The sequence below is a fragment of the Aquila chrysaetos genome, chromosome 11 (genome assembly GCF_900496995.4).
Source record: "Aquila chrysaetos chrysaetos chromosome 11, bAquChr1.4, whole genome shotgun sequence".
Classification (NCBI taxonomy): Eukaryota; Metazoa; Chordata; class Aves; order Accipitriformes; family Accipitridae; genus Aquila; species Aquila chrysaetos.
Genome location: NC_044014.1, coordinates 29,207,071 through 29,234,783, shown reverse-complemented (window position 1 = coordinate 29,234,783; position 27,713 = coordinate 29,207,071). Strand labels below are relative to the sequence as shown.

Here is a 27,713-nt window from a genome sequence, read left to right as displayed (position 1 = left end):
GGAGCAGCTCAGGGACTGACAGATCAGACTAGGTAGGGATACAGACTTCAGGCACATGCATGCTCCTTGCATGCATACACAGATGCAAGCACATGCTGATTTCACACACTGAAATTCAAGTTAGTATAAGAGTTAATAAGTGAAGACAGCAACAGTCCTGCTGATAAACAACCTTCTCCTTTAAGAGAAGGCACTAAAGGTAGGACTCTTCAACCACTGTTTGTAGTAATCCATCAGGAAAAGCATCACAATCATGAATGGGCCGGTGGATGGTTTATGTGATTACACGCTGGATGATGAAGGGGCTTTCATGTTCACATCAGAGTCAGTGGGAGAAGGACATCCAGGTAAGAAACCAGCTCTGGCATATGTGTAAAAAGAATAATATTTTCATTTAAAATGTTTTAAAAGCCTGAAGAATTCATCTGCTATTAGTCTTATTATAGAAGTTATTTGTAACGGGGTGCTTTTTACTTCATTTCTATTGGACCTTGTCCATATAAACTATAGAACCGCTATAACTAGGATGCTTCCAACAGGAGTTTACTTGCTTTTGCAGGGTGTGTGTTACACTGAGGAGGGCAGTGGGGTTTATGGTTGCTACTCCTTCCTTTTCATCTGAATTTCTTTCAGTATTACTGTGGAGACTGTACAGATACCATATCTCTGATAGACTCAAGTTTCACATATGGATAAGAATGCATAGCTTGCTTCTCAAGTTCTGTATCTTTATGGGCCCTGTGGAACTGTCCTGCATATATGCTGTGCTCTAAAACTCACCCACGACAAGAATATCTCTAAGCAGGCTATTTTAAAGCCTCTAAAAATCAATGGTCCCAGCAGCTGTACATGGCAAAGTTGGTAACTTTCCCCCCCCCTATTCCATCATCATCTGATGCAATATATGGAATTGCTTAAGCAAATAGTGGACAGTTATTTGCTAAACTTTATATATGGTCAGCAGAGCTTAGATTATTTTTATTGAAAAAAAATGTTCATCTGCCATAAACATGCACCTTATGTCAGCAGCAAGTGTTCCCCCAAATGAGGCCAGGGGACAATAGACTCTTTGATGTCCTGAAAAGTGTATTTATTTTAGAAGCTGATTTAGCATCCTGTACCTTTTGCTTTTTCCAGTCTGTACTCGTGTTTTGTGATTAAATCATAAATGGGTGGAATGACATAGCAGAGAATAAAAAGGTCAGCTCTGAGAATTTTATGTGTATAATTCTGATACTCTTCTGTAGTATTAACTTACTACTGCAGATCAAATCCATGGCTGATGCAATTGAGTACACCTCTGCCACTGTCAAGGCAGCTACATCAGGTTAAGCCAGTTGGGGTTCTTTCTGATGTAACACAATCAGAAAATGACAACCACATTTGGTCCTTGGGACGTAGGTCCCATCTCAAATTTATATATAATTACGTCCAGCGTCTGTAGCGCAGTGTAGTTTCATAGGAAAAATAACATTATACAATATGGTAATTTTAAATTGATGATGGTATTTCCAGAAATGACAGGTCACAATTTATGCAACTCAAATAATTATTTTCAATCCCCCTGGGGCAATAATAGATAAGTCTTAGAACAGGAAGAGTTTAACTGAGTCCCCAGGTTTAGATTTGTCCCATGGTTTCCTTCCTTTACCAATTCTCTTTTTGTCTTGTTTCTTGTTTTAGAATTTGGCCTGTTTTTTAGTTCTTATTCACATTCCCGTCTTTATTTCCCAAAACTCTATTGGCCCTCAGTAGGCCTTCTTTTAAGGCCCATGAGCATTATTTTCCTCCTGTGCTGAAATACGCCGCAGGCCATTGAGAAACAGCATTACCACTTGTTAGGTTTGTGTACAGCCTCTCATCTGGCAGATCACTGGGTACTGTGAGGTGCAAAGTGGCAACCCCAGAGGCTTATTGTAGAGGGAGTGGGAAACTGAAATCACATTTTCAAGACTGTGATGCTTATACTTTCTTAAACAGCCTAGGTCTTCATGTAGGGTACTGAAAACCTTAACACCTATGACAAAGGAAAGATACAGATATTCCAGATCAAGGGAGGACAGGTTGACAGTACGTAACTCTGGGTGGTCCTACAAATTCTTGTTCCTGAACACAGCCCAGCAATAGGTCTTAATCATCTCAGTGATAGCTCTAGTTCCTGACAGCAAATTGATCACCCTTACATCCTGGCCAACCTCCCTTTTCCCTGTCTGTGGTTTTACACGAGAGGTGTAGACATGCCATTAGGTTATTATCACCCAGGTAAATCTTGGCTATTTCTTAAAATGGGTCCCAGTGTTCTGACGCTGTAGTTGGTCTTCTGACATTATCAGTAGCACTAGCATTTTATTGTGAGTTTTGAGTTCCTCTGATACCAAATGGATAATTTGCGTGTTCTTGATTCTTTCTCTTCTGTACATGATAGTATAATTTTGCTAGAGGGCATTATGTGAAGTAAAGATCTTGAACCAGATCTTTGTCTGGTGGAAATTTGAATTGTTCCGATTATATTAGCTGAGGACTGAATGCTTTAATGGAGACCTCCTTCTTAGTAAACAAAGCAGGAGAAATTACATGCTTATTTATTTGGCTATACAAAGAACCACCTTATACCTGTGCAATGCCTAAGAGTTGTGTGTCACTGAGAAGCCCAAATTCCATAGAAGCAAGTAATAGCTGGCAATAATTAACATACAGGTATTACCTGTGCTCCCCAAAGACTTTATAGAAGGCTCTGTTTATCCCCTCCTCTCAGTCCAAATTCTTCAAAATCACTTGGGTATAAAATTTGGGATTTCCTTCCAGGTCTTTAATCTTGGCATTTAGTGGGGTAAATTCCAAACTCTCTGTAGACTTACATGTGACTTCTTCATTTCAATATAATAAAAGCACATAGATAGTAGCATGGAGAAGAGATTTTTTTTAGATAGCTGTTTTCTGTCACTGCTCCATTTTGCTTTGTCCAGTAGTGTCTGTCCGTGCTGCACAATGGTTTCACTGTGCTTTGAAAGGCATTGTGTGTTTCTCTGACCCACAATGTCTTACAGGTGCCAAACCACTTAGGATTAATTCCTTCCCCTATCTGGTGTGACTTCAGGTGGAATTGCCTGCAAACAGAATGTCATTCAGTTTCCCAGTAAGTATCAAGGAATCTCTTTAAAAATATAAGAGAAAACATCTGCTAAAAGCACCCTCAGATTTTTCAACCGTATTAAAATCATATGTTTTATCTTCTGGATATTCACAGAAAAAGAATCACAAAAGGAAAAACAAACAAACAGAAAATGCAGATCTTTTCAGCAAGTTGATGCTTGCATGTCATATCTAATATTATATATACTTAACAATATCTAACATTGTATATACTTAACAATATACATAATACTTCAGTAAACTGTGTATTGAACAAAGAGAACAGATGTACAAGATATTTAAAGTGTAGTGTTAATATTGAAGTACAACTGCAGTTATCAATTAGCACTCCTCAAGAATCTTTTAAATAGGAAAAATGTAATACAGCACAATTCAGCTATTTGAAGTCTTTCTAGTGAAACTTTTTTTGGTGGAAAGCTTATTATTTGATGAAGTGCTCATGATAAGTATCTGTGTTTCTTGACTGTTTTAATTTTTGACCAGAAAACTGAGACTTGCTCAGTTTATCAAATTTGAATATATAATTTCAGCTTCTAGTTTAAAATATTTTTTTCTGCTGATATAAATAATGTATCATTAAAAATACCAAATGTTATTTTGATGATCACAGGTTTTTAAGAAAATCAACCTTACCTTTTGAAATGTTCAATGTTTATTATATTTACTACACCATCAAAGCCAGAATTGTGGTTGTACCTGTTTGTTGTTCTTCAGGGGGCGGAGCTTTTTTTGAATTAAATTTTCAATTGTTACTGCTATTCATAGATTTGTGTGTGTGTGTGGTGAATCCATGAAACTGAATTCTTGGGGAGGTCCTGAGAACTTGCAGATGTCACAGCTTGTGTTCGGCTCTTACATAGTCTAGATTCACATAACAAACTTAAGTCCAACTGTCTGGAAAACTGTGAAGCTCCTTCTAATTATTGGAGATCACTTTTGTTGTAGAATGCCTCCTTTGCTTCATAATTTGTCAACTGGGCATTTGAGTAGGGTTTATCATCAGGTCCCCTAGACTCATTCATTCCTTTTATAGTTAGCAAGAGCTGTTTTACAGCTAATTGACATCTCTGCCATAAGGCTGGGTCTGTGGGATGATTGGATTTCATGAAAAGAATTCATGGTTAGCTAATACTTTCCTGTTCAGTCAAGGAATCCTCAGCCTAGACATCCTTTTGCAATATTTATCCTATTGGATAGTAATTCACTACATGAAGGTATGCATGAACTGAATTCTTACATATTACATCATTTTTTTAGACGATAATGCCTCACCAGAGATGGTCCATTATGCTTTCCCTGTTTCCAAAAGAGAAGGAACACAAAAAGGAAGGAAATAATGGACAAACATATCCTGCCACATTTAGCAGCTAATAAGAGAAATGGGATGGTTGAGATGAGAAATTTAAATAACAGAATGAAGGGTGCACAAAGCCTGCTAAGCATTGCTAAAAATAGAATGACTGGTTTTATTTTACACCAGAGACCTTTACTAATAGGCATGCCTTTAATTTAATGCATTAATCAGCCAATCATCCAGCTAGATTTCTCTTTCCAGTCTTGATAGATGTATCTGTATTTGGATCTAGTTGCACTAGAACTGCTGGTTGTTGCACCAACAATCAGGTATGACATGAATTGTCAAACTGATTTGTCTCAGCCTATTTTAATCTAAAGGTGTGCTATCAGCATAGTTGATTAAATTATTCTAATTTGTCATTTTAATTGATTAAATTCTCACATAGATTTTAAAGACCAGAAGGGACCTCTGACATATAATCTGGTCTAACTTTCATACACAGGTAATAATATTTCATGCAAGAATTCTTTAAACGTGCTAGTAAATGATGGTTGAATGTCATTCATGCCTTTTAAAAAGATATCCAATTTTCATCTAAAGATTTGAAGGAATAAGGAATCCTGCATACCGCTAGATGAATGGTTTCAATGGCTCTCACTTTTTAAAACTTTTCCTTTTTGAATCTTTATCTTTCTTTCTTTAATTTTCAGCTATCAACTGAAATAGTTACATTATTGTCCATCCGACAAAACCTTTTCTCTCAGCATATTAGTTTTAGTTTTTTAGAGCTTGTGATCCCAATGCCTATAAGGATTTCCTCTGGCAGGTTGCCTTTCCTTCAGCCTTTCAAAACTAGATTGAGCTTGATTGATTTCATTCTGTAAGATATAGACTTTTCTAATTTTGGGACATTCTTCTCTGTGTGTCCTAAACCTTCCCGCAGCTTCTTAAGGTCACCTTTGGAATACCATCATCAAAATTTAGTATTTCTGTAGCAGTCTCACTAATGCTATTGTATGGAGATAATTTCATTTCTATGGATGACTGTTCATCTAGTTTTCTGTCATGATCTTTTCAGTGTAACAGTTTTGTAAGACAAACTCTCCCCTTCTGTAAATGTGGACTATGCTTTTTGTTCATGAATGTTTGCTGTGTTATTGCTCTGAGAGGGAAGCAAAAGAGCTGTTTTTCTATCTACCAATATCCATGAAATACTGTAGATACTAATGATAGTGTTCATGCAAAAAAAAAAAAAACCAAAACATGAAAACATCCTGTTAAATCTTCACTTACTGATTTCACTGCATACTATGGTTAATGTTCCCTTGAGACATTTCATGAAAGTTTTAGTTAATAAATTAATTTCAACCACAGCACACAAAACCAACATAAGGTTCTTTGTACCAGATGGGTGCCACAAGGAGAAATGAGGATGAATTAGTCATACAGGATTACCTGTACTCTTCTTGAATGTTTTGGAAAGAATCCATGTAATATCCCTGTATGTGCCATACAGGGAACTTAGGCAGACATGGGACACTGGCATTTAATGCAGGTGAGACATGCTTCATGTGGAGCAAGGACAGGGATAAAGGTTGTTCCTGGCATAGAAACTCTGGGTGGTGAAAAAAAGACTACAAAGCAGTCCCAATCACTAGGAGTTTACTGCAGGGCGTTGGACCTGCACTAAGAAGGTCATCCTATCCCAGTTGCTCTGTTGTCCCACCCAGGTAATAAAAAATTACATATTTTCATCAACAATTTTTGGTTTTATGCTTGAAAATATGGCTGTATTTCCTTAGAAAAATGGAAACTTTGAAGAGAGCAAGCAGAGAGACATTTTAATCACACCTGCCACCTTTGTCCCCAGTCCTGCTAAACAAAGTTCGTTTGGACTTCTAACTAAATTGCAAGAATGGTGTCTGATTCTTGTTTGGTAATAATTGTCCCAAATTTAGTAATCCCTGTACAGTTCTTGCAAGGCTGAAAGTTCCAATGCAACCTACATTTGCTAATTGTCTTTTGTGTTCATTCTTTTTGTGTTGAAGTGGTTAATAAGGGAGATAAGAGTGTCAGAATGACATTAGTTCTCTAGTCTTTGATTTGTCCCTCTCAGCTAAATGTACATATTCCTCATGAAAAAAAATGAGAATTTGACTTGAGGTTAAATGTATTAAAAGTCTCTAATGACATACTCTTACAAAACATTGCTTTCCAACAGATTGTGTTGCAAATGGCAAGGCAGGAGATTAATTTATTTTGCCACACAGCATGTTATGGCAACATCTAAACATGGTATGCAATACTAGACTTTTTTAAAGATGATAAAATTAAATTATATGAGAAAAATTACTGTCTTCATATGGAATGCATTGTTATGGCTGCTGCCCTTTTGTGTTCATTAGATTAGCTACATTATTTGATTAAGAATCATTATTCATTAAAAAGGTAAGAAAAGAAAGAAAGAAAAAGAAAATATTATTATGATAAAGCTGAGCTGAAAACTTTGTATTTGGGATGTAACTGAAGATATACTCAAGATTTACCTCAGGCAAACTTCAGTTGGTAACCCCTTCTTGTTTCTGTGTGTGTTACTCACTGCCCTGCCTTAGGTGGGCTGCAGGGATTATGAGAAGCTGGCATTGCAGGATGGTGGGAAGCAGTAAGAAGGAGCAAACCCAAAACAGCCACTTGACTCTGAGCTGTGCATTATCCATATTAATCTAAACACTTTCTCAGGCTTTACCAGCAGTGTTGGTCAGGTACATTCTAACTTTCTGCTGGGGAGATGGAAGTTGGTGGTGGAATATCACCTTCCTGTTAGAATACTACTGATGTGGAGTGCATGCTGTATTGGCTTGTGGTGTTAGAGAAGGAGAAGGCTGGGAGTAAAGCCTCTTAGCCTCTCAGGTAATTCTATGCATAACATACTTGTTTCACACTTAAGTGCAGAAAACTACAGGTAAAGTTGTAGTCAGTATTAGTTTACACCAGTAAGTAAATTCCCCATTGTATCTACTGACTTTGCTTGCAGGATATTTCATATGTCTTTCTGTTTAGCTGGCTTAAATACTCCAGTAAGAAGCAATAAAAGAATTCCTTGCTGAAATACCTACCTATTCAAAGTGAGGCAGACAGTCCGTGTTTTTTATTGAGTGCTATGGTTTTGAATCACAACTTTGATGTCTTGCAGATAAAATCTGTGATCAAATCAGCGATGCTGTACTAGACGCCCATCTCAAACAGGACCCGAATGCCAAGGTTGCTTGTGGTAAGTTGTCTGCTGTTTTAAGTCATCACCTGGTCACTGTTCTTTTTCTATGATGTTTGCAAAGAGTTTAATGCTATTATTTGCTAACTCACTTTACTCTCAAAAAATTACATAAGAATTACAGTCTTCAAGAGAAGGACAGATGAAAAGAAACAGTAAAAGTTTTTATAAAGATTGAAGCCTAAGCAGGCTGTAGAAGGGTAGGATAGTTAGTTTTGTGTGTGGACTGAATTTTCCTGGGAGAAACAGATTTGGCTTCATTACAGTGGATTTTTGAAAGGATATTTTAATATTGTTTTGTTGAAAAGTTCACTTACTATATTTAATAAAGTACTAATTTTTCAGTCTAAGTCCCCATAACTGCTTGTTTTTTGAAATCTCTTCAGAAAGAGTTGTACCATCCACTCTCAAGTCATTACCCCAGTTCATGCATTATGTAACTAAACCCCATCTTCACGTTCTTCCTCCTGGGACTGGAGGCAAGTTTTCTAAATAGTTGATCACTGATGAGGTTTTTTAGCCTCAGTATGTATCTCAGAGTGATTAAGTGGATTTAGAAATCACAGTTTAATGCTATTACTTCCCTAAAATCTGTGCATGTCACTGTATTGTGCTCAGTGCTTTGACTCTCCCATTTGTACATTGGACACATTAGTCTTTTCCTTACTTTCAGACATATGGTGAATATGAAAAGAATTTGTTGTAGAAGGAGCTAATAATGCTAAAAATATGGGTAGAAAGGACTTACACTGTATGTATACAGCAGATCTGTCAAAATCACCATCATCATAGTTATTTGTCTTAGTGGGCAGGGTTATTATGCTGTTGTAATCCTGTTTTCATCTCTCTTCTCAGAGACAGTATGTAAGACAGGAATGGTGTTGCTCTGTGGGGAGATCACATCTCATGCTATTGTGGATTATCAACGAGTTGTCCGAGATGCAATTAGACATATCGGCTATGATGATTCAGCTAAAGGTTGGTGGAAAAACTCATGAAATCCTTGAAGAGCAAGCAATAGGCAACTGCAAAACAGGTCTGTCATCACTTCCATATATGGGCTTTAGCAAGCCTGATAAAAACTGAATATCCTGTGTGAAAGCTGCTTACATGGTGCTACGGGATACACTTTCTGGCTTTATTCCAGTGTCCTGGTTTCAGCTGCGACAGAGTTAATTGTCTTCCTAGTAGCTGGTACGGTGCTATGTTTTGAGTTCAGTGTGTGAAGAATGTTGATAACGCTGATGTTTTCAGTTGTTGCTAAGTAGTGTTTAGTCTAAAGTCAAGGATTTTTCAGCTTCTCATGCCCAGCCAGTGCAGCTGACCCAAAAAGTTGGCACAGGACGGAGCCAGGGCAGCTGACCCAAACTGGCCAACGGTGTATTCCATACCATGGGACGTCCCATCCAGTATAGGAACTGGGGAGGGGGGGCGGGAATCGCCGCTCGGGGACTAGCTGGGTGTCGGTCGGCGGGTGGTGAGCAATTGCACTGCGCATCATTTGTACATTCCAGTCCTTTCATTATTGCTGTTGTCATTTTATTAGTGTTATCATTATCATTATTAGTTTCTTCTTTTCTGTTCTATTAAACCATTCTTATCTCAACCCACGAGTTTTACTTCTTTTCCCAATTTTCTCCCCCATCCCATTGGGTGTGGGAGGGAGTGAATGAGCGGCTGCGTGGTGCTTAGTTGCTGGCTGGGGTTAAACCACGACACCCAGTAAGTAGAAAAATCATATATTAGTTAAAACTGAAAGGGAGTAGGCAGAATATACTTTGAACTGTGCTATTAGGCCAGAACAGTTAACTGCAATTTGAGCCACAGAATCTACCACTCCTCCAAACTTGCGAGAACTCGAATCTTGGTTATTCATTTGGCAAGCTGACTGATGCATCTTGGTGCAAAAGAGATGGAAGAAACCTAGTTAATTTTGTTGTACCATTATATATTTGTACTGTGGTAGCATCTAGAATTCCCAGGTGTAAAGCAGGTTCTCACTGTGCAAAGTGCTCTGTTAGCTCTGAACAACTCCACCTACACTGAGGAGTGTGCAGTCTAAATCCAGTTTGTGGAATGTCCAAATGATAAAAAAGACAAAATGCTTTATATACCACAGACATTTCACATTCTGATTTGCCATGTATCTGTTTCTACATTACAAATATTCCAAGTATACTGTTACAGTGAAGTGGATCTTTTAAGAGCTTTTGGTTAAAAAAAAGTTGTTTCCTGCAGTCCTTTAATTGCTATTCAATTTACAGGGAGATTTTGGTGGGAGAATATTATAGCAGCACATCTGCAGGTTACCTCCACCATCACATAACAGCAGTGCTTTCAGAAAACACTGGCAAATCTAGTAGGTCATAAATCTCCTTTTTATCCTAACTGCCAAAAATGATAAGGGGAGATGCAGTGACCCAGTAAAAAAGAATTTCTATGCAGAAGTAAAACAAAAAGCTAAACCAAACAATTGCACACAGAAATATAATTTTCTTCTATACATAGCCTACTTAAAAGAGGGTGAAGAGCATTCTTCAAGTGGATAATATGCATATGGACATATTGTTGTATCAGTTGTATTGGCTGAATGTGTATTGGTCAGCAGCTGCCAGTAGCTACAGTTCTGGGAAAGGTTGGATTTGGAGAGAAGCAAGTTACTATTAATATACCTAAGAACAGGTGGAAAATTTTGCCACAATCTTCTGTAAGTCTTTCAATTTCTTTTTAAAAACCTTTCTTTTGGTCTTTGAAAGTAATGTAAAGTAAATTCCCACTTCCAGATTTGCTGTGAGACTTCAATCTGTGTTTTTTAATCTGTTCATGGCTCTCACACAAACTCTCACCAGAGGTTTAGGTACAGACACTGCTTTACATGTATTACAAAAAGTGTATCGGAGGGCAGAGCCTTCAGTTGCTGAAAACATCAGCTCCTAGGAATTTACGTAGAGGTTTTGAATACTATTTATTTGGGAGAGGCTCATTATTTACTTTTTTGACTAGTTTTCTGCAGTTAAACATTCATAATCTGAATTGTCTTGGCACAGGGTGCTAGTGCAAGAGAAAACAAGCAGTAACAAGCAATAAAGGCAACCCTATATACCCCACGCCCTCCCCAAAAAGGTTTCAAGTGTTGTATTAATTAACTAAAAATAAAAGTTAGGTTTTGAGTTCTGAATGTAGTATGCTTCAGAATGAAAATTTTGTCGTATGGTTCCATGTTACTTTCCTTAATTGTGACAGAAAAAGCTAATTCAGCACTATTCTTTTTTCCAAATAGGTTTTGACTACAAGACTTGTAACGTTTTAGTGGCACTGGAACAGCAGTCACCTGATATTGCCCAAGGTGTTCATCTACACAGGGATGAAGAGGATGTTGGTGCTGGAGATCAGGTAGACATAACATCACATCTAAAAACATCAAAGCTGTTTGAATGGAAAAAGTTTACCCTGTCTTATTGCCCTATTTCCTAAATCAAAACCCACATGAAAATTTCCACACTTCCATCTTGGGCTACCCTAGAATAAAAAAAAAAAAGAAATTTAGTAAAACAGTTGGAAGTTCTTTGAGGGCAGACTTTTGCCTGGTGTTTGTTATAGCACTCCATGCAAGTCAGGAGAGCTCTGGCAGTTTGTAGTAGCTGAGGATGTGTCCTTTAGAACTTAGCAAAGTTTTTTTGCTTATGCATTTCATGTTTTTGTTGAGTAGCTTTAGATTCCTTAGACCATTAATCTTGCAGCCAGCCTTGTCTTCTAAGATGGAATAAACAAAGGATCTTTTCACTTTCACAGAGCTCTTGAGATTTTACACAGCAAAAAATTAGGCAATGTTTCAACTGTCTTCAGCATTAGTACAATAAAGGCAAATACACCAGCGTACTTTTAATTCTCACTTATTTCCCAGAGGCAGCTATTGTAATAGGTGTTCCACAAAATTAAGGCTGTCCAAGCTGCATTTATATGAGCTAAATAACATATGTAGATAATTATGGTATGTTCCCAAGAGAAAGATGCTAACATAAAAACTCCATAATCTGACTGATGCCAGTATGAGTGAGTTTAACATTTACAGTAGTTATTGTTGGTAGTAATATCCAGTTTATAACAATGCTGTTGAGAACCGTAAGTGGAGATATCAGAGTCCGGGAGCCAAGCTAATATTGTTCAAAAAACCCTTGAGGACTAAATTAAAATGCTTTTATGCTGTCATGGGGACATAATACTACATAAAATGAAAAGATATCTGACTTTCTTTGGCACTTTGATGGCCTCCCTTTCCATTGTATCAAAGTACCTTCCTGTCTTTTTTCTTTTTTTATCACAACATACACTGGATGAAGAGAAAGAAAATGCTGCTAACTCTTTAACAAATGATAATCTGATGCAGGGGACATGACTGAATAACAGTAGAAGCTGTGACTAGAAGCATGTGGCATTGAAAGTCCAAGGCAGGTGCCTTAAACTGTTGACTAGTACATCCTTCACGGAGTATTCACATCCCATTTCACTGAAATTTCAAATGCGAGCTGCAGTATACATGTATCTCTATTCATACATAAAAGCCTCTACAACTTTTCCAGGCTAATGATAACACCTTTCCGATGACAGAATAGTCGTCAAATTGTTTTGCTCCAATAATTTTTTTCTGTGAAAGAACCTGATTTTTTCACAGAAGCATCTCCATTTTTGTCCAGGTTTCCAGATCAACATGTAGACCTTCAGGCTTTTAGTGAAAAATTCTAGGAACGTGGTTTGTTTCTCATTACACTGTAACATGTTGGAGCCTGATCTGAGTTTAGGCTTCTTGCACTGTAATGTAAAGCAGCAGAAAGTAAACCTGAGGGTACTGTTTACTCTTTGCTTCAGATGAAATCTCATTGCCTTTGCTTGTGGTGCTTTTAACAGTGACTGAAGTATATCTTCTCCTCCTGTAGGGTTTGATGTTTGGTTATGCAACAGATGAGACAGAAGAATGTATGCCTCTGACAATTATTCTTGCTCATAAACTGAATGCCAGGTTAGCAGAGCTGAGGCGTAACGGAGAACTTCCTTGGCTGAGGCCTGACTCTAAGACACAGGTAAATACTGCTATGGATAGTCCAGATAGATAGATAGTTGAAAACTAACACTTTTTCTTTCCAGGAATCTTAAATATTTTTAAAGACAACAAGTGATGGTGTTCAGAGTATCAGGATAACCTACAAATAGCAGATATATAACCTACAAGTAGCAGGTAAAGCATAGCCACCACTTATGATACTGTCTCCTTGACTGTTGGAAAATGGTTAACCTGTATCAGAGTGCTAGGAGCAGCACTTAACCACCTACCAGGGACGAAACATTTAACCCTTCAGACCTGAGCCATCTGTGCTCGTTGAAAAAATGACAGGACATCCAAAGGATTTATTTGTTTTTAGGGATTCGGGCTGGCCTTTTTGAAGATGCACTGAGAACAAAAATTTCTGAGGCTTGGGAGTTTCACTGGAAATCCCAACCAAAAGGCACATTTTGGGACATTTCAGAGAAAATCAGATTGTCCCTACTGAGTCTTTTTTTTTTTTTTTTTTTCCCCTCAGCACAGCAAAAATGAAGAGTGAGAGAATAGGCTTCATTTCTCATACCGTGGCAACATGTGAGCAATGATCATTAGCATGTCAGCATTGACATTTTGCTACAATTTTGCTCTTGGAATAGCATAGCATGATGTTTGATGTAGACCAGTTATACACCTTATAGCAACTTTGTTTTTTTCTTCTTCCTTCTCCCTGTTCTATGCAGGTCACGGTTCAGTATATCCAGGAGAACGGAGCAGTCATCCCAGTGCGTGTTCACACCATTGTGATATCTGTGCAGCATGATGAAACCATTTCGCTGGAGAATATGCGCAGGACCCTGAAGGATCGTGTGATCCAAGCTGTTGTCCCTGCAAAATACTTGGATGAGAAAACTATTTATCACCTTCAACCTAGTGGACGCTTTGTTATTGGAGGGCCTCAGGTTTGTGTTGTATTATGTTGGTGCTTTTATCAGCTTGCTTTTGTCATTGAGTGTGTGTCTTAAAAGAAATGCTCAGCTTTTTGGCATGTCTGTCCTAGGGTGTAAGCAGCAAGCTGCCTAGTGGAAGTTTTAACTGCGGTTGTATGTGGGAGAAGCACCCAGGGTTTCATGTGCTGTATGCCAAAGTAACCTCTGAGGGCATGGTTATATCACACATGTGTTGTGACTAGGCAGGCAAGTTGAGCTGAATCTTACATTGTGCGTGGAATGTACAGCCCAGCTCTGGGTTTCCTCAAACCCTCTCGAGTCCCACACTGAGTGAGACAAGCAATCCTTTCTCTTGGAAAGCACTCCTTACAGAGAGCTGGACAACAGAAGGTTTACTTTTCTTAGAGTGAACCTGATTTTCAGATCTGTACAGCTTGCACTGTTCTGCCTGACACCAATGAGAGCTGAAGGTGTTCATCTGTTCTGAAAATCAGCCCTTGATAGGCTTCTCCTGGTAAGAAAATAGATGTTGCTTTTGCTTTATCTAGGCAATGCAGGAGCTGGGATTTATAATGTGATCCTGCACTCACAGAAGTCAGACAGAACTTCCACCCTCTGTAGGATCAGGACTTTTGAGATTTAGTTTTTGAAAACAAATTCACCATTCCCAATGTTTTAGTCTTCAGTTCCCTTCAGAACTATCACAGCAAAATTTCAAAGCTCCTTCCTGACATTAGGTCCAATTTTACAACAAATCCAAGTAGACATTGGTTTTCCTTTGCTGTTCAAATTCATTCATTTACTGGAATTTGCCAGAATTATTTCTAAGGTGCTGTGTCTTTTCTACATCAGTGCCATGGAACAGGTAGGAAGGTCTTGAGATTAATCATTATACTAATGATTATACAAAAAAATTATTTTTGTGTAGTTGAATTGGTTGTATCACTGTAATTTTGTGTATCATTGACATCCTAGACTATGGACAAATGGAGAGGCAAACTTGAGCTGTAACTTGGTGCAAATGAAACAATGTAGAAGGCTACACATACAAAAAATTTCATGTGTGCACTGGACTGCACCCATTAAAAATGTAAATCTTTTAGGTGTGCAATGAACTGCACCCATTTAAAAATGTCATATAATTACATTTGGTAAGCCATCCAGGAATACCTTTTCTACTCTTGTGGTGGAACTGTAATGCTTATGTTTGCACATACAAACACAGGCATGTCACAGTGTATATTTGCTGCTTTTAAAACCTGGGATAAGTTTACTTAATATGGGTCAATCTGCTTGTGTGTCCATGGCCTTACAACAGCTATCATCACTTGTGCAATTTACAATAGCATTGTGGCAACCAGAAAATAACTGTTCCGTGTCTTTTACATCTTCAACTTTCTGATTACTTTTCATGAGAGTATTACTCAGTTTTATTTTTAACAACACTAGCTATAGAAGGCTGTCTTAATCTCCAGCTCAGTTCATCTAAGGAAGACACATGTATTTCACCTGGGATTTTCACCTTATGTTTTTGAGCCCGGTGATACCTTGAATTCCGGCTATGGCAAAATTAGTAATTTTGCTATCACCATTTTCCCAACAGCAACACCCGCTGGTACTGTGAGGACATTACAGCTCGTCGCAAAAGTGACTTCCACACACTTTACAAATGCATTTGTGCTCTTTCAGCACCTTTAAAAAGAGAGGTGTGGGTTTTTTTTTCCTTTCAGCTGTCCATTTCTCTTCCTCTCACTCAGTTCTGTAGTCGTCACGATGGCACACAAGGTGTTATTGCAACCGTCTGTGCCATCAAATTAAGGTTTGAGTCAAGCAGAAGAACCCCAGGAGGACAGGATCCTCTAAACAAGTTCAGCTATCTACAATTCAGATTAACATCTTGCTGCTTTCTTAGCAGAATGGAACAAACAGTGCCAAAGGTTTTCTTCTGTGTATATGCACAGTCTTTCTAAGAAAAACTTTGACTTTCCGCTTGTGTTTGCCATGCAAACATTCCAGCAGTTGCATTTTACTGACATGATATTCTGTAGACAAAGAATTTCAAACCTGCCTGCACAGGTGGAGACTGAGTTTCAAATTTGAGCATGATTCCATTCACACCAGAAAGCTTAAGCATTTAATAAATTGGGGGGGGTCAGACAATTAGTCACATACTGATCAGCTAACCAAGATCAAATGAAAATATCAAGTACTTGTGAGGAGCAATCAGGATAGCTGTGTAGGCAGCTAAAAGGTTATCTGCACTTCCGTATTTAATATTTTAGAATATTGATCTGTAAGTATCTGTTCTTAGAAAGGAGTAATCCTTCTTTCTCAATTACTGCTTACTGCTCCATACCTGTTGTGTATAGTTTAAATTAGACTATAAATATTTTGGGGCTGGAAATATGTTTTTTAGCACATATTTGTATGACAGTCTCCCTTATGATACTGCACTGGAAGTGTTGGGTGCCAGGCTCCATGTAATGATGTATAAGGTAGCACTGACATACCTTTCGATGGTATATACAAAAAAGACATCTACTATTTAATATTCACGTAACTTCAGATTTTGACCAAAAGGTATGAAAGCCTGATTTTTTATTTTTTCAAATGGTGTAAAATCTGTCACTGGTTCTTATATGGCACGTAGTTTGTTAGCAATATTCTGTAATCAGTTTGGATGTGATAGATAGGTCACTTCTAAACCAAAATTTACTTTTGAAACAGGCAGTGAATGCTCTAGCTACCTAGATGTAAACCTGGTTGGTTGATTATCAAACACAACTCGTGAATGGCTTGTCTTATGAATCTGGCTTTAAAGAACATTTATAGCCACTGTTGTAGCTCGGTAAGGCAAGTCCATTCCTTCAGCTACCCCGCAGCAATCCATATATGGTGAACTTACTTACACGTTGTTGTCGTCTTCTGAAGGATGCATAGCATTCTTTGAGACTTATAATAAAATTGATTGTAAAATGGACAAATTCTTTTGCTGATTCAGGGTGATGCTGGTGTTACTGGTCGAAAGATCATTGTGGATACTTACGGTGGCTGGGGAGCCCATGGAGGTGGTGCCTTTTCTGGCAAAGACTACACGAAGGTGGACCGCTCAGCTGCGTACGCAGCCCGTTGGGTGGCCAAGTCTCTTGTGAAAGCTGGGCTCTGTCGCCGTGTTCTGGTTCAGGTATGGTTTGCTGTGAATGTTGCTTTTCTCAAAAGAATTTTTCCTTTTCAGCTTTACTATACACATTGTACGAGACATTGTAGTAAAAGCAGTCTTGGTGATGGCTTGGGGTTGAAGAAAGAAAGAAGACCTTCATGTACTTAGCTCAAGACCACTGTAATGTCACTAAATAGCCCATCAGCTTCTTGAAGCTGGAACTTTTCATTTAGCTTTCGTTTTATTGGCTGTTTTTCTGGACATTTATCGATCCCTCAACCCTCTGACACTGTCATGGAAATGAGCATGGGGTGACTGGATAATGGGGAAGAAAGTTATCCAGACACCGCAGCATTTTCAAAGTTTTCTCTTTTTTTCTATGAATACAGATTGTGCAAATACAGGAAGTGAAAGAGAGGCCTTAGTTTTCCCAAGATGGTTCATGAATTAATGCTTTGTTCTGTTGCATACTGTTGCCCACTGAGGTGCTGTGTTTATTTGCTAACTAGGGTGTCTTTTTGCCATAGGTTTCTTATGCTATTGGAGTTGCTCATCCACTGTCCATTTCACTGTTCACTTATGGAACTTCCCAAAAAACAGAGAAAGAGCTGCTGGACATTGTGCACAAAAACTTTGATCTTCGGCCTGGAGTCATTGTCAGGTATAGAAACACACAAAAAGGAAAATACCTTGGTGATCACATCCTAGAAATGATTTATTGCAACCCCATTACATGTTACAATGTAAGAGTCAGCCTCTTGAACTAGCACGGGATTGTTCCATGCAGTACAAAAGAGACTTTATCTCATTCTGTCATTCTGTGAGTCTTCACAGGTGATACTTTTTATGGATCTACCAGTGTTCCATATCTTTTAAGATAACAGATGTACTTTTCAAGTTTCATATGAAGCATATACTTTCAGCATTTGGCCTTATATAGTATGTGGAATTCAAATAAAATAAAACAACTTTTGTATTCCAAGAATTTTAAGTTACTTTGCTGTGAAAAAAAAATATGTTTTGTTTTACAAAAGGAATTGAAGGTTATTTCACGTTTTCCATTAAAATTATTATTTCTCAATAGTAAGGACTTTTCCTGTAGCCCTAAAGTACTTCACGTTTAAGTTTTTTTGTCACTTTTATGGTTCTCCATTGGACATGTTCACTGGTATGCTTGCATCTCCAGAATATGCTTGCTAGACTAAGAGCATGAAATGGATATTAACATCAGGATTTTAATGGTAGTTATCATGAAGTATCTTAATGTGAGGAATTTTCTCTTCTTTTTTATTATACACACAGGGATTTGGACCTAAAAAAGCCCATTTACCAGAAGACTGCATGTTATGGTCACTTTGGAAGAAATGAATTCTCATGGGAGGTCCCTAAAAAACTTGTGTTTTGACACTAGCAGTCACTCTTTAAACACAGAAAGGAAGAGAAGTCCACTAATGATGAGGATGTTTCAAAAAATCAAATTTGACGGCTTTGTATTCAACAAAAGGAATTCTAGATTTTTAAATGGAAAGAAAAGGATATTTTCTTGGAAATAGATTTTTTTGAACCCTCAGTGTTTTTCATTATCTAAGATATAAAGGACAGAGTCTGTTTTTTTAATCAGCATAAGACAACAAAACACAGTTTACTTTTTATTGCTGCTCTGTTGGTTCTTTTGATAAAGGCAAAGTATGACTCAGGTACACAAACCAACGGCTGAACTTCAAACCTTTCATGGGCAAAGGCGAAGACGACTTTCCCAACTTTGACTAAGGATCAGCAGATCTCTAGCTTCTAATTAGACAACAGGAAATTCTGGGGTCCAATTTCCTTACTGGAGTTAGCATTGCATACGGACGGGAGTTGCTTTGATGGGAGAAGGCTGAATATCACATAACTGTATCTCGGCCTCTTTTGTAGAAGATGTTAACATATGTAATATTTAAATCACCTTCACTGCGTATGTGCTGTTACTGCTGAGTTTCAAGTTCCTGTGTTTTTGAAACATCAGTGTTCTCCTACAAAACAACAATCGTAGAATAAAAAGCTTTTTCCTACCACGTATGTAAAGGTGCCTCTTCTTCTATTTTTTTAAATGTTGCAGTATAATGGTCCTTCTCAACTCAGCCTCTTATACTCTTGTAGGATTTTAGTTTACCAACACAATTGCATTTTATTAGATTTTGGAATCGTGATACGAATTTATCTTTCATTACATGTGTGATCACTGTTTAGTCCTTGTGATTAGTAGAAACTTGGTGAAAAAGTATTAGATTTTTATTGTTAACTCTTGGGTTTGTGCTATGCAGTATTCCCTCCTAATTTTTGCTCCCCAAAGTTAGGTTTGATGTAATTTTGGAATAAAATAAAGTGCATAGAAATAACTGCAAAACATCAACAAATATATATATAGCACAAGGTTAAAATGTGGACCACTCCCCTGCCCACCAAGCAGTCTCTCAGCGGAGAACTAGCTGTTAGGTGGCTGTGTGTCCCTCCACAGCTGTGGGAGCAAGTCTGTGCAGCAAGCATGTCCCTCGTTGTGCCAGTACTCAGCTACTAAGTCTTGTACCGGTAACCCGTTACTCCTGCTGGAGGTAGTGACAGCCTCTCCTGACAGATCAGGGTCACTGGTGTGCATGGTGGGTTGGATATGATCTAGACTGAGGACAAGGATGTTTCTGTGCTCATGTGCTATATTGTCCTATAAAGTGACAAACTACTTTCGCAAAGGACTGTGGATTCATCCCAGGTTTGTTTAAACTGGGAGGGTGTGAGATCACATTTATCCTCTGCGATCAGGTTGGTTTGTCAATAGGCAACAAGGATGAACTTAATCCTGCACTACAAGGGTTACCTGTGTATAAACACCGAGAGTCACTTAATCCTGGCTTTGTGGTTTAAGCAGCATCCTGTTAGATCTTCTGCACTGGAGAAATGCTGCCACCCCACGTTTCTCTCCTTCTCTCCAAAAAATTCCTTTGTAGAGTGTCTCCTAGACAGACACTGAGGTGGAAAGAGAGTGCCTGACTGTGATGATCATTAAAGAAAAGCTGCCATTCATTCTCTTCAAGTGTCATAAACACAACTTTTATCTGTTCAAGCCAGAAGTTGCTCCACTTCATTAATTATGCTAATGTGCTATATATACTGTGGAAGTTGAGATGAACAAGTAGTAGGTTTATGTGTAGCTCCTGATCTCCTGAGGACTTAGAGCACTAATCAATATGTCCCTCGTTGGACACCTGGATACATTTTGACAGGAAAATAGCTTAAAGTGCAGCTCCATCTTAAAGAATGTATTGGCAAAAATTTCCCAGGGACTGTTTTCCCAGCTGCATATTGCTCATCTTGCAAGGAAGAAGACTGTTGTGTGTCAGCCTCAAAAACATAAACTGTTTGGAGCCAGGTCCTGTTGGCCTGCTTAGAAATATAAACCTTGGCCTTCGTTATTAAAGACTTGTTATGCTAATGATCTTTTACCCATCGGTAATGTATACAAAGGCATTTTACTAATAGTGAGGAAGTCGCCATTCATGCTGCCACAGAACTGTTTTGTGGAAGTGTCACATACATACCTGTTTATCAAGACATCCTTGAGATGGCATAAGAAGGCACATCTTTGTTAAAGCAACGGAGGCCTTGTCATTGGCTTCGCTTCTTCAGGATCTCCTGGTCATACTGTGTTATACTACAACTAGCAGAAGCAAGAAAATGAAAAATAAATCAAAAAGAATCCTGAAAAATTGCTGTATAAATAAGTATGTTGCATAATGTAACATGAAAGCAGAATGTCCCTGTCTCAACAAAACCAAACATCTGCAGACAAAATGAACAGCTCTGCTCTGGCAGTGACAATAACAACCATTAGAGCATTTGCTGGAGTGGGAGTGCGTGCGTGTCTAGCTGGTTTGGTGGGCAGGCGAGGTCAGCGTGGAGGCTTGGCAGTGGAGGGGGGGGTGACAGGCTGTTGGGTGAAAGGCCATGACACTGAAACCCGCAGTTTACAGATGGGGTCAGTCCGTCACACCCCTAGCACCTGAGCATTATCTGGATAATTGGATTCATCTGCTAGTAAATGTATAGGGTAGAAATGATTGAACGTTTGTGGCAATTTTGCTAGTTATTCAGCTTTTCCCATAAATGGATATAAGCAGATGAGGGTCACGGCTCCATTAAAAAAAACAAACAAAAAACTACAAATAGAAATACCATGTAGTTGCTGATAGAATATACACACAGAGAGCAGGTATGCAGTTGGCGATTTAAGATACTCACAGAAAGTAGGTTCATGTTCTTGGGACTTTTTTTTTTTTTTCCCCTTTTCTGTTGCTGTTGCTGCTTTGTTTAATCTGTATTTAATAACCCAGAAGCTGGAAATTGGAAACCATAACTTGCTCTCCTTACCAAGTAGCTAACCTCTGGATGCTACGGGATATGGAGCACATCCCCTTGGTCCAAATCAGTTTAGCCATCATTTGATGTTTTGAGCTTTCTGTTGGAGCATGAGATACAGGGTTGAGCCCTGTACGTAAGGCATACTTATGTCTTCTATATGAATGTGTATATAGAATCATAGAATGGTTTGGATTGTAAAGGACCTTAAAGATCATCTAGTTCGAACCCCCCCGCCACTAGACCAGGTTGCCCGAAGCCCCATCCGACCTGGCCTTGAACACTTCCATATGTGTGTGTGTGTGTGAGAGAGAGACAGACAGGCAGCCAAACACAGACAGATGGGGGAGTGGGGAGAGAGCAAAAGGACGCAAGAATGTGCATACACTAAACATGTTTACAGTAAACCAGTTAATCTGAATTTCCTGGTGGGGTTGGCAGCAGCAGGGAAGCCAGACTGCCTCAGTATGGTACTGAGAAATCTCCCCTTGCCCTCCCTAAACCGTGCTGGCAAACTCTCTGCTGGCTTCCCAGCAAGTTGGGCAATATGCATCTCCGTAACACCTTATCACAGCACTGCCTCCGAGCGAGGCACATGGCAAACAACCAGCAACCCACAGACATGCAGCTTTGTGCCTGACTGCAGTGCTTCAGCTCTTAGGCTCCACCAGCAACAAGTAACTAGTCCCTGGGCTCCTGCAGAAAAAATGCTGTTCAGCTCCTGCCCGCTCTGGAAAACACTGTTTTTTATAAGTTTAGCAGTGCTTCTTGCAGGTAAGATATTGCCATTCTTGAATATGATTAACAATTATTTAAATAGAGGCTGTTTTAGAGAAATGAAACATCCCACTTGGGAACCCAGCACCAGGTGGCCACAAACAGGCGATCAGATTGCTAACTGTTTAGAATAAATCAATATTTGCACAGCTTATTCACATTTGAGCCCCAATTGCCTCAGATACACAAGGTAGCACTAGGACTGCAGAACAGTGGCACAATTCCCATAAAAAAGTACTGTTATGTGATATTGGGGGTTTGTTCATGTATCAGGAGGGCTTATTAACCAGCTACGTACCTGCTTCTGTCTCTCTTTTAGATTTTACTGAAACTGGAGCTTTTGCCAGTCCAAGTGAATGTAAAAGTGCAACCATAGATGATGTGAATGAAAGTCTTGAGGTAAGAGGTTGGCTGCATCGGCCAAGCCAGGACCTGCTTTCCGCACACCTTCTGTGGTGGTGGGAGGAGCAGGGTCCTGCCGCGCATGCCTGGGCAAGCACAACCTGCGTATTGCTTTGGCAATGCCTGGCTCCGAACAAAAGTACATGGTGGGGAGGGGAGCCAGATGGAAGAGCAAAAAAAGATTAGTGTCATTTGACCTGCCATGCCTTTGGCCCTGCTACTGCTAGTCAAAAAAAAGTCCTTGTAGGTGTATTTTCCAGTTTTGCTTTGCTCCAGATATATAAAGTGGCTTGAACGTAAACAGTTATGTCTTTTGCCTTATATGCATAATGTTGTTTTCAATACCACTTTCAAATATAAAGTGCTAAATATTTTAAATACAAATTAAGCCACTCAACTGAAAGCCTGTGTTTTATGAGTTAGTGCTCCTGTCTTCTATGGGCTAGGCATATCATAAGGGAGCCATCAGACAGGGACCCTTGAATATGGCAGAAATGGTGAAGAAATACCAGGGCAGAGCTTATACAATTTTTTTCACACACGGTCGAGCCATCTGTCTGTAAAACAGTAACACAGAACTAATAGCTGGAGTTGAGTCCACATACCAGTACATACCATGAGCTTCTGCCGGGAGTATCGGTCTTATCACACAGAGGGGGGAAAAAGGCTGAGGGCAGCACTTGCCGAGGAGGCGTTCTCTCACGTGTTTGAGGTTTTTTTCCCCCCAGGGATTTGAATTATATTATTTTCTTTGTATGACCGATGCCCATCACTTCCAACAATGTTTCTGTAAGCTTCAGCCCGAGAAGCAGAGTTTGCCATTGCTGGCAAGCGCTTCAGCAGCCACTACAGAAAATTGGACTTGCTCTTTTTCTTGCACCTGTGTAAGTTCAAAGTGACTGGTGTCTGTGACAATGATGGCACACACTTGTGTTTTGGTTGTGGAGTTTACCACAGCTCTGCACTACCACATATGTGCACAGGCACACACGTATGGACTGAAAGCTATTTATATGGGTATAGAGCAATAGCTAGAAAAAATGGGAGCTGCTTTGTTTACACACATTCACAAATACATATTTTTACACACACACACACACACACACACACACACACACACACAGAAAGTCTGTGAGATGCCAGCATTCGGAAGATAAGAATAGTAAACCAATGTTTTGTATAGAAAGAAGATACATACAGTTGTTTATAAAGGCATCTTTTCATATATAGGAAAAAACCCCCAACCCATACTAGTCCTCCCTCTTGAACTCAAAATAATGGAAAAACCCTATCTAGCTACTGTTTACAAAAAAAGTTACCAGATTTCTTCCAAAAACATTGTGGGGAAATTAGTGTTACTTAAAGCCATATAATTTTAAAAATGGTTCTTGTTCTGCATTTAAAAAAAAAGAAACAAACATTTGACCACTTTCATAAATTAATTCCAAGGCCTTTCCTCTTCAACTTATCCTTTTTCTCCCCTAACTCCATAGAAATATTCAAAATGCTTTCATGACATGATTGAGAAGAGTGAAAAAGCTTCAATCAATTTGCTTGTCTGGACACTGCAAGGAACACTTGATCTCCTGCGCCCTGTTCAAGAGAAATGTGAGGCCCTCCCTGAACTGATGCTCCTCTTTGCTGGGTGTTGAACAAAGTGGCAGCGGAGAAGCACAAAGAAATTTTTTTTTTTTACTTGCAGTCAGAGTGAGCTAAGTGTCTGCATTTCTTGAGGGGTGGGAAAAATAAGATAAAAGACCTCTCAGCAACAAGCCAGAAAGCAAGGGTGCTTGGCCACTGTGCTGGCGGGCACCTCGGGGAGGCACAGCAGCTCCAACGCGCGGGGTCCGGCCGCCCCCGCCGCCCGGCCCCTGACGCTGGGCAGCAGCACAGAGCGGCAGAGGCAGCAGGGCCTGCTCCGCCCTCCGGCAAGGGCCTCTTCGGTGCCTGGAGCGGTCAGGTCTGTCATAGTTTTCCAAGAAATATTTGGATAGTTTTGGCCCCAATGGTACTGAATGCCAGTGCTGTGACTGCAAATGCCACTTTGAGACACTTTTAAAGTGTAACTGGGGCTGACGGGGAGTTCGCTGTCACAGTGACAAGTGATGGAAAAATTGGGTGCTGCCAAAAAGAGAAAAGGTTTTAAAAAACCAAAAATGCTTACTTTGACAGAATCAGCTAGCGGGGGCAGTTATCACCCATACCCAGGTCAATGAGTATGCCTATGGTTTGCTTGGGAAGGGAGGAGACTTTTATACTCACTTTCACTCTGATATGTTGTTTTCTCATTCGCTTTTTTCTTTTCAATCCACTCAAAAGTTTGCAAGCAGCTACCTCCATGCCCACTCCCACGAGCCCCTAGAAATGGCGGGCTGGTGTGTGTCACCATTGGTGATACTCAGTACTGCAAACCCATGTGCAATGAGGTAATGTTCATAGTTTACTGCTACTATATCGCTGTATTGATTCATTAATTTAGAAGTGTTATTGTGTAATGCATAATTTTCCTTGTTATACTTTTTTTTTCTCCCTTAGGGCAGGGAGAGGTTGTGGTGTTTGTATTGACCTTCACTGGCTGAATGTTTCTTCACCTTACAGTTACCACGATGTAGCCTAAGACACCATTTGTTTTTTTATTCCCCACCTTTGTTTCCCAAGGGCTATGACTTTCAGTTCCTCAGAAGAAGTAGACTGTATGAAGTATGTGGCAACACCACCGGGTTTTCCTGGACAACGCAGCTTGTTGGGGGAAAGGCACTCGCTGTTTGTAACCGTGAGTATTTCTCAGGCACATCTGGTCACAGAGATGGGAGGCTTCATCTGTTTTGTTTAAAAAAAAGGAGGAAAGAAAAGTTTTTCTTTTCTTGGCATGTGTGACAACCTTGGCACGTGTGATGTTGTGAGAGTTAGTGCTGGACTGGCAAACTGCTGAATGCGAAATCATGTTAGCTTTAAAACTATCATGAAGGCCTGAGCATTGCTATTTCAGCTTCAGGTAGCAAATTTGTCATGTCTGCAATGTTTCTGGGAAGATGCATCTTTTTTTAAAAACAGTAAATAGGCATCATCTTAACACAAACCCTACATTGCAGAAGGGCTGTGTCCCCCACTGAACAGACAGCAGTAGCACACAAAACTGCTATTTATCTTGCAATAGTATTCGAAGAACTGCAGCAAAATTGGCCAACACCTGCACTATTCACTATATGTACATACAATAAGACCCAGCAGCTGGCCCCCAGCCAGCAATGCTGCCTTTTTCATGTGGCAGCCCAAGGGCTTTTAAGACTGCTCTGGTTGCATCCAGGGAGCAATCTGTGACCTGAAGCAGGCTGTCTGACTCTGTTGTTATTGCCTTAATTTAAAAATAAATGTGCTTATAGATACACAAAAGGACCAACCTATCTCTCCTATGATTAATGGAAAATATTTTACTGTTGACAGTGCCTTGTTGCTAAAGCAGTTTTTTTCCCAGGGCTTACTAAAAGCAATCACCTAGGCACTTTTATTCCAAGTTGAAGTCTTTAGTCTGGAAAATGGGAATGTTGGCGCATGTTTAAATATCAGGACAAATCTAAGCAAAGTAGTTCAGCTGCTTTTTTGTTGTTGTTGTCATTTTTGATCTTTTCAGCCTCTGAGATGGCCATCAGTGGAGCTAAATCTGCCTATTTCCCCACAAACAGCACCTGTCTGCACACATTAGCCTTCACTGAAACTCAGACAGAGCAGCTAAACATCTTCCTCGAAGAGCTTGGTGAGCAAGGCATCGACGGCTCCAACCGTGACAAAGCAGCTGATTGTATCCTCTGTGGTTACTAGCACCAAAAATCTTGTGCCACAGACCAACCAGCCATCTGCAGTTTGACATGGGTATTTTGACAAGAGAAGCAGAGCAGTGAAATCATTGCTAAGACACGTAAACATACAGCTTTTATTTAGTTAATGGACTAGAGATCATAGTCATAATTTGACTTCAGCTTTTGGGTACAAATATATAGGTTAAACATAATCACATAGCTCATGGCAGAGGTGTTTCAAAGAAAGATCACTTTTATGGCTTAAATTTGTCTAGCTGGAATTAAATAAGAATTAGAGTTGCTTAATGGATGCAGTCATTAGTTAAACACAGTAATTGTTATTAGAAATCATCTTCTGTCAGGTGTCATCTTTACTGAGAACGGGCCATACTTTTAGTTGCTTTTACAGTTGCAGATTGATCATTGTTATTGCTCTGATGACCATTAAAGCAATGCAAGTCACAACAGTTACTGGCTGTAGGAGTGTAATTCTTTATTCATGTGCCTGCTTGACTGGGGGTTAAATCAGGCTGTACATACAGCTGTTCAAGGTGCTGTGTTTTGCATGAGCTACAAACTTGAAGCACTGCAGTTTGTTGGTGGGACAACTCAAAGGCTTCTCCTGTATTTATCACCTTCAGGACATTCCACAGAAAGACATAGCCTTTAGGTTATACTTCAATGCAATTCTAGGAGTCAAAAAGTGCCCTGTATGCTTGCTGTAACCAGGCAAAATGGCAGGAAAAAATGTAACGTCTCAGTCCGGTACAAAATGTGAGAACTGGGATTGCCCTAAACTAGCAGATATTTGCATAATGCCTTCTCTGCCAAAAAGATGAAGGAGGTGGGTATTGAGGGACCTGCATGAGAAGCTCTCTAGTTCGTGTGCCAGGGATCAGCTTCAGTCTCCGCTGTTCAGTCCCTGTGATGCAAAACCATGGAAAGAAAGTCCTTTTGACCCTTGGTTTGCTCTAACAAACAGCTCTGCCCACCCTGTGGGATCCAGGGCTGCAAGCGCTCTTCTGTGCTCGCGCTTCCTTGCGGTCCCTGGGCACATGCGGCACACACACCTGCGGGGCCTCCCTTAGGCAGAGGTTGGGGTTACCACAAGCTATGGCTTAGCTTCAGAGGCAAAGTACAAAAGCAAATGAGGTCTGGTTGGTAATGAAGTTGGGATGGGCCATATTTAGGGTAGAGCTCTCGGGCTTTGGGCTGAGCACAGGGCTGACCAGCTGAGATGCTCTGGTCTCAGCACAGTAGTGTCGGGGAAGCTGCTGGTCCTAGCCCAATATTTCCACGGCTTCTGGCTGGTCCTCCTCCCCACTTTTCCCCCTCCATTCTATTTCTAAACCTGGTCTAAACTGGGGCAGGTTTGGCTGTTGCCAGAGTTAGCAAAAATTTACCTAATCATCTGAATTTGTAACAGCTCTAAACAAGAACAAATTTCGAAGTGATTTTTTTGGTCACTGATTCTTCTCA

General features: G+C 39.7%; 2 protein-coding genes across 3 annotated transcripts; both read left to right on the top strand.

The window, feature by feature from the left end:
- Positions 1-12: 12 nt before the first annotated feature.
- Positions 13-18,927, top strand: MAT1A (methionine adenosyltransferase 1A). 2 transcript variants are annotated; one of them, XM_030031581.2, is made up of 10 exons: positions 247-347; positions 3,048-3,136; positions 7,644-7,721; positions 8,577-8,699; positions 11,002-11,114; positions 12,656-12,799; positions 13,500-13,718; positions 16,708-16,890; positions 17,394-17,527; positions 18,169-18,927. In XM_030031581.2, the coding sequence occupies exons 4-10, from the start codon at positions 8,597-8,599 to the stop codon at positions 18,269-18,271; spliced, it is 999 nt and encodes a 332-aa protein (XP_029887441.1). In that variant the 5' UTR covers positions 247-347; positions 3,048-3,136; positions 7,644-7,721; positions 8,577-8,596; the 3' UTR covers positions 18,272-18,927. The 2 variants fall into 2 exon arrangements, with proteins under 2 accessions (XP_029887440.1, XP_029887441.1); XM_030031580.2 differs by lacking the exon at positions 3,048-3,136 and having other exon boundaries at positions 13-347.
- Positions 18,928-21,814: 2,887 nt separating this feature from the next.
- Positions 21,815-26,701, top strand: LOC115348581. Its single transcript, XM_030031499.2, has 6 exons — positions 21,815-22,032; positions 22,355-22,434; positions 23,931-24,045; positions 24,757-24,863; positions 25,096-25,210; positions 26,069-26,701. Exons 1-6 carry the CDS (start codon positions 21,966-21,968, stop codon positions 26,254-26,256), a joined length of 672 nt encoding a protein of 223 aa, XP_029887359.1. The 5' UTR covers positions 21,815-21,965; the 3' UTR covers positions 26,257-26,701.
- The last annotated feature ends 1,012 nt before the right edge of the window (positions 26,702-27,713 follow it).

Excerpts from the sequence above, each read along its gene's own strand:
- LOC115348581 (XM_030031499.2), top strand. The coding sequence starts at position 21,966 with ATGCTGTTCAGCTCCTGCCCGCTCTGGAAAACACTGTTTTTTATAAGT. Across the intron at positions 22,435-23,930 it reads ATGTGAATGAAAGTCTTGAG|AAATATTCAAAATGCTTTCA; the intron begins GTAAGAGGTTGG and ends CTAACTCCATAG. Across the intron at positions 24,864-25,095 it reads GCAAACCCATGTGCAATGAG|GGCTATGACTTTCAGTTCCT; the intron begins GTAATGTTCATA and ends TTGTTTCCCAAG.
- MAT1A (XM_030031580.2), top strand. The coding sequence starts at position 254 with ATGAATGGGCCGGTGGATGGTTTATGTGATTACACGCTGGATGATGAA. Across the intron at positions 11,115-12,655 it reads ATGTTGGTGCTGGAGATCAG|GGTTTGATGTTTGGTTATGC; the intron begins GTAGACATAACA and ends CTCCTCCTGTAG. Across the intron at positions 17,528-18,168 it reads CGGCCTGGAGTCATTGTCAG|GGATTTGGACCTAAAAAAGC; the intron begins GTATAGAAACAC and ends TTATACACACAG.